At 57.3% G+C, this 5,586-nt stretch overlaps 2 protein-coding genes across 2 annotated transcripts in view; one reads left to right on the top strand and one right to left on the bottom strand.

Annotated features, from left to right (window-relative positions):
- LOC105541477 (chromosome unknown open reading frame, human C16orf58) overlaps positions 1 to 5,014 on the top strand; it is a 19,731-nt gene extending 14,717 nt beyond the window's left edge. The window contains exons 7-13 of the mRNA XM_011982533.1: positions 545 to 615; positions 694 to 878; positions 957 to 1,014; positions 1,445 to 1,515; positions 2,158 to 2,301; positions 2,412 to 2,489; positions 3,553 to 5,014. Of these exons, the coding sequence (XP_011837923.1) occupies positions 545 to 615; positions 694 to 878; positions 957 to 1,014; positions 1,445 to 1,515; positions 2,158 to 2,301; positions 2,412 to 2,489; positions 3,553 to 3,650 (705 nt within the window). The 3' untranslated portion in view covers positions 3,651 to 5,014. The remainder of the gene's footprint in view (positions 1 to 544; positions 616 to 693; positions 879 to 956; positions 1,015 to 1,444; positions 1,516 to 2,157; positions 2,302 to 2,411; positions 2,490 to 3,552) is intronic.
- Positions 3,717 to 5,586, bottom strand: part of SLC5A2 (solute carrier family 5 (sodium/glucose cotransporter), member 2) — a 22,913-nt gene continuing 21,043 nt past the window's right edge. Inside the window, exons 10-13 of the mRNA XM_011982561.1 lie at positions 5,452 to 5,580; positions 5,161 to 5,376; positions 4,255 to 4,381; positions 3,717 to 4,176 (exon numbers count right to left, since the gene is read on the bottom strand). Coding sequence (XP_011837951.1) covers positions 3,950 to 4,176; positions 4,255 to 4,381; positions 5,161 to 5,376; positions 5,452 to 5,580 — 699 coding nt within the window. The 3' untranslated portion in view covers positions 3,717 to 3,949. The remainder of the gene's footprint in view (positions 4,177 to 4,254; positions 4,382 to 5,160; positions 5,377 to 5,451; positions 5,581 to 5,586) is intronic.

Genomic DNA, 5,586 nt, shown 5'->3' with positions numbered 1-5,586 from the left:
AGTGAAGTGGCGTGATCTCAGCTCACTGCAACCTCCACCTGCCAGGCTCAAACAGTTCAGCCTCCTGAGTAGCTGGGACTACAGGCACACACCCCCATACCCGGATAATTTTTGTATTTTTAGTAGAGACATGGTCTCACCATGTTGTTGCCCAGGCTGGTGTTAAACTCCTGAGCTCAGGGAATCTGCCCACCTCGGCCTCCCAAATTGCTTGGATTACAGGCATAAGCCACTATGCCCTACCAAATTTTTAATTTTTTTGTAGAGATAGGGTCCCACTATGTTGCCCAGGCTGGTCTCAAGCTCCTGGACTCAAGTGATCTGCCCACCTCAACCTCCCAAAGTGCTGGTACTACAGGTGTGAGCCACCTCGAGCTGGCATCTTTTAAATGATAGTTTATCCACCAAAAACTAAAAATTTACTCCCACTGCAGTAGGGAGCCCTGGGAGGTTGTGGAGCAGGGAGGATGGGGAAAGGCACTCAAGGGTACTCAGTGGCCTGGAGGGGCACCCTCCAACTCCTACTCCCTCTGCCGTTTTCCAGGAGACGCTGGTGAACCTGGCAGGGCTCTTGGTCAGCCTCCTGATGCTCCCTCTGGTGTCAGGTTGCCCTGGGTAAGCCGCCAGCAGGGTGGGCAGGAGAGCCCCAGCTGGGCCTCTGCCCGTCTCGGCTACCTCACTCTCTCACCCCAGCTTCAGCCTTGGATGTTTCTTCTTCCTCACTGCCCTCCACATCTATGCCAACTACCGCGCGGTCCGATCCCTGGTCATGGAGACCTTGAACGAAGGCCGGCTCCGGCTGGTCCTGAAGCACTACCTTCAGAGGGGAGAGGTACTCGACCCCACTGCAGCCAATCGCATGGAGCCGCTGTGGACAGGTGACTCTGCCCCTTGTCTCAGGTCCTGTGTCTCAGCCTCTCCCACTGCCTAGGCGTCCTGACCCCAGCTTCCCACAGGTTTCTGGCCAGCTCCGTCTCTATCCCTGGGAGTCCCCCTACACCGCTTGGTCTCCAGGTGAGTGGCCTGGCGTCTCCCACTCATCACCGCTGCCACCCACACTCCCCGCACACACCCCTCACTCCAGTTACACACTGGCCTCCCTGGCAAGGCCCCACCTCTCTGTCCTGGGTTCTTCATTGCTGCTGAACAGACATGGGGGCAGTGTGGGTGTGTGAGGGAGGAAAGGGTGTATAACATGAAGCACATGGAAGGGATGTGTTTGATGGGTGAAGGAAGAATGGGCAGATGGGGAGTTTGGATGACTGGATATAGGAAGAAAGGATAGATTTGGGTGTGTGGGTAATGGCTGAGGGAGAGAGGAAGCGAGGGGCCCTGAGTGAAGCCTGGATCATTTCGGTTCACCGTGGGTGGCTGTTCAGTGGCTGGTTGGGCATGCCTGCCTTTGCTGTCCTCCACCCCCACTGCACTCTCCTCTCCCCCACAGTGTCTTTGAGCTGCAACAGCTGGTTGAGGGGCACCAAGAACCCTACCTCCTCTGCTGGAACCAGTCACGAAGTGAGTGTGCCTAGTTCTCCCAGCTTACGATGCACCCTCCCGGGTCAGCCTCTCATTCCTCCAATCCAGGGCCCCCAGCTCTGGGCAGTTTGGAGGCTGCCTGTTCTGGGGGTTGCTCTAGACCATTCAAATTACAGCTGCAATGCCCCAGTGAAGTTCACTTCACCCCTGTGTAAAACGGAGCTAATGGTACCGCCTTACTCCCTGCGGTGTTTTTATGAGGATCAGATAATGTGACTGCAAAGCATCTTATATATTGCAGCACTCTTAGTAAGGCTATGACCTTTGCTGTCCCTGGGAAAACCACCCTTCTCTCCCGTCCTGGGTTGCCTCTTGGGTAAACAAGTCCTTGAGTGTGCTGGTCTGCTGGTGAGTGTGAAAAGGCGCTTATTCTCACCAGCCATTAAAGAAATGCAAAATAGACCCAGCCCAGTGAGCTGCTGTGAAGTTGTATTTGGAAACTGGTCAGTTTGGCCCAAACATTGGGGAGCAACAGATGAATTGGAAAGGAAAGGATGAGGTGCTGGCCTTCCATGCCAGGCGAATAGGTCTCGGGGCAGACAGGGGAAGCAGGGTGATGGGATCGAGGGGGTTTGGGAGGTTTCCATTCCCTGATACCAGTCTGTCTCTGGGTCCCTCCAGACCAGGTACAGGTAGTTCTGAACCAGAAGGCAGGCCCCAAGACCGTCCTAAGGGCCGCCACACATGGGCTGATGCTTGGGGCCCTGCAGGGAGACGGACCCCTTCCAGCAGAGCTGGAGGAGCTGAGGAACCAGGTGCGGGCAGGTAAGTGCCTCATAATCTAGACTGCTGATGCCTCAGGGCGGGGAGGAGAGGGGACAGACTCTGTCCTGCTGGAGGATACAGAGCTTCTGGTTCTGCACCCCCGCACCCAGGTCCTAAGAAAGAGAGCTGGGTCATCGTCAAGGAGACACACCAAGTGTTGGACATGCTGTTCCCAAAGTTCTTGAAAGGTAACATACCTCAGCTCATGGCTGCTTGGTCCCTGAAGCCTTGTCCCTGGGGGCCCCACCTTCCCCCACTCCCACCCTTCCATCTGAAAGGTGAAAGACTTGGGTTCTTGGTCCTGATGCAGAGGCTCACACCTATAATTCTAGCACCGTGGGAGGCCTAGGTGGGCAGATTGCTTGACACCCTGCCTGGGCAGCATGGTGAAAACTTGTCTCCACAAAAAAATACAAAAATTAGGTGTGATTCTGCACTTGTGGTTGCAGCTACTCAGGAGGCTGAGGTGGGAGGATCCCCTGACCTGGGAGAGGTCGAGGCTACAGTGAGCCATGATTGTACCAGCCTGGGTGACACAACAAGACCTTCTCTCTTCAAAAAAAAAAAAAAAAAGACTGCCGGGCACAGTGGCTCACACCTGTAATTCCAGCACTTTGGAAGGCCAAAGCAGGCAGATACTTGAGCTCAGGAGTTCAAGGCCAGCCCGGGCAACATGGTGAAACCCTGTCTCTACCAAAAATATAAAAAAAATTAGCTGTGCGTGGTGATGCACGCCTGTGGGACTGCCAGGAGGCTGAAATGGGAGGATCACTTGAGCCTAGGAGGCAGAGGTTGCAGTGAGCCCAGATTGTGCCACTGTACTCCAGCCTGGGTGGCAGAGACCCCCATCCCCCCCCAAAAAAAAGATGGGTTCTCCCTGTAATCCTAAGTTTAGCACTCAGTTTCCCTGTCTATAGGACGGAGAGCTTAGAATGGTCTCTGAGGTGGTATCAGCGTGGACAGTCTGTGTAATCCCCGTTGGCATGTAGGAAATGGGAGGATGGAGTGGGGAGGCCCTCACATTGACTGATGAGGACGTTTTGTCTGGTGCCTGTTCCATCCCAGCGCTCTTCTGTGTGCCATTTCAATGAATTCTTCCTGCAGCCAGGTGTGGTTTCAGCCTCATTTTATGCCAGACTCACCCAGCAGAGGCAGTGGGAGCCCCAGTAGTGCACAAAGCCCGCACCCAGCCTGTGCCTCTCCTTACCCTTGTCCCCAGCATTCCCGGCAGCACCCATGATCTCTCCCCAGGACTGCAGGATGCTGGCTGGAAGACCGAGAAGCACCAGCTAGAGGTGGACGAGTGGAGGGCTACATGGCTTCTGTCTCCCGAAAAGAAGGTCTTGTGAGCGGCCCAGACAGAGGCCCAAGCCCAGGACAGGAACCTGGAGCAAGGACACTTTGGCCACAGCAGGACAGGGGAAAGGCAGCTTTATTTCTCCTTAGGGCAACTGCAGCGGGTGGGCCAGGCCCTCATGGGAAGTGACTGCCAATCAGATGCAGTGGGCCCCAGGCAGAGGAAGGCTGGGAGAAGGAGAGCTAGGACCTTCTCACCCCACTGCCCCTTCCCCTTTTCTGGGGAGCACCGCAGGCTCCTCCCCACCACTTCCTGTGAGGCTGTGGCTTATAGTGTCCAACACAGTTGGTCTTAGGCATAGAAGCCCCAGAGGAACACAGCCACCGCCATCATGAGCAGGGCATTGAGGTTGACCACACGGGCCCAGCTCGGGTCCTCACTGATGTCCTCCAGCCGCCTGGTTGCTGCCACTGCCTCCTCCTGGGTAAGGGGCGGAGGACTGCCCACCCCACCCCTGCTCATTCCACAAAACCAGAGCAGGCACTGGCGGAAGAAGCTTGGTGCCGGGGCTTGGGGCTCTGGGGGAAATTGAGGCCCTGCAGTTAGTTTGCGGGAACTCAGCTCCCCCAGCCCCACCTGCCGGCATGGTGCCCTACCATCCATCTCCATGGCACGCTCTGGGCACCCATTCTGTGCAGGGAGTGAGGAGCCTTCCTGCTCATCAGCATCCAGGTCCTCCCGTTCTTCCTTGCTGTGCCGGAGACTGAAGACCAGGCGGTGGAGCTGGGGAGGGTGGGAGCACGGACTAGGTGGGAGTTCTGTCCCCCCATGCCCGACCCTGAAGTCTCTTGCACACCAGCTCGTCACTGCCTGCCCTACCCACCTCTGTTGAGACCACACAGCCAGCCCAGGCTCAACTCATGCCAACTCCATCCTACATGGCTGCCCTGTGCTCTCGGGGTAAACCCCGAGCCCCTGAGCTTGTGTTGACAGCCGTTGGCCCTGCTCCCCCAGCTTCATCAGCTCAGGTCCCCTGTCTACACCCAGATGGTAGCGCTTGCGACCCTGGCCTGGCAGTCCTGCTCACAGTGTTCTGTGCCTGTGTGCTCCCACCCTTCCCTCCTGCTGCTGCGGAATCCCTGTCATCCTTCCACACCCGGATCTCTTGTCCTGTCCTCACCCCACCCTGCCACCATCAACCCTGCCTGGAGCCACCTGCCCTTCAGCAACAAAACCAAACCTTTTTGTGGGCGTTCAAGATGGTATTGTCCCCCACCAGTCAGATCCTGTGTTTTGAGTCCCAAAGGCCATGCCAAGGATTGGCTCTGGGAGGCTTTAATCACCAACCCATCAACATCAAGCCTCCCCCAGGCCGGTTCAAATAAATGTATTTAAATAAAAATGCTTGCTCTGCAATTGCAACTGCGGCTGGACCCCCAGCCCGCTCCCAACCCTCAGTCTAGAAATTCAGGTCCTCCCCACTGTGCACTCCAGGAAGCAGAGGGCAGGTGTAAGTGGTTGCTGTGTCGCACAGTGCTTGTTTGAGGCACCCGGCCACTCACGTGCTTGCGGGGGATGGGCGCGGTGCACAGCGAGACCAGGAGGGTGAGGAGGCCGGAGCAGAGGAACAGCACGATGGCGAAGTAAAGGTAGTGCACGCCGCAGAGGAAAGCCGGGCACGCTGAGGGCTGCACACAGCTGCCCGAGCCGAAGGAGAACTCGGGAATCAGGCGTGCCAGGCCCATCAGGAGGCCCCCGATGAGTCCCCAGAAGGCGCCCTGCGAAGGAAACAGGTCAGCCTGCTCAGGATGTGCAAACCCAGCCCGCCGTCGCCATGCGCGCATGCCGCTCACCTGCTCATTAACGCGCGGCAGGAAGAGTGCCAGCACGAAGACGGCGGACACGGGCGGTGCCAGGTAGCTGGAGACGGCCTGGATGTAATCGAAGAGCTGCCCGCCCTGCGCCGCCTGCACCACGGGAAGCCAGGC

Source organism: Mandrillus leucophaeus, unplaced genomic scaffold, assembly GCF_000951045.1.
Source record: "Mandrillus leucophaeus isolate KB7577 unplaced genomic scaffold, Mleu.le_1.0 Scaffold24, whole genome shotgun sequence".
In the NCBI taxonomy this organism is placed as follows: Eukaryota; Metazoa; Chordata; class Mammalia; order Primates; family Cercopithecidae; genus Mandrillus; species Mandrillus leucophaeus.
The sequence above is the reverse complement of the archived record's forward strand: the minus strand, read 5'-3'. Positions and strand labels throughout refer to the sequence as shown.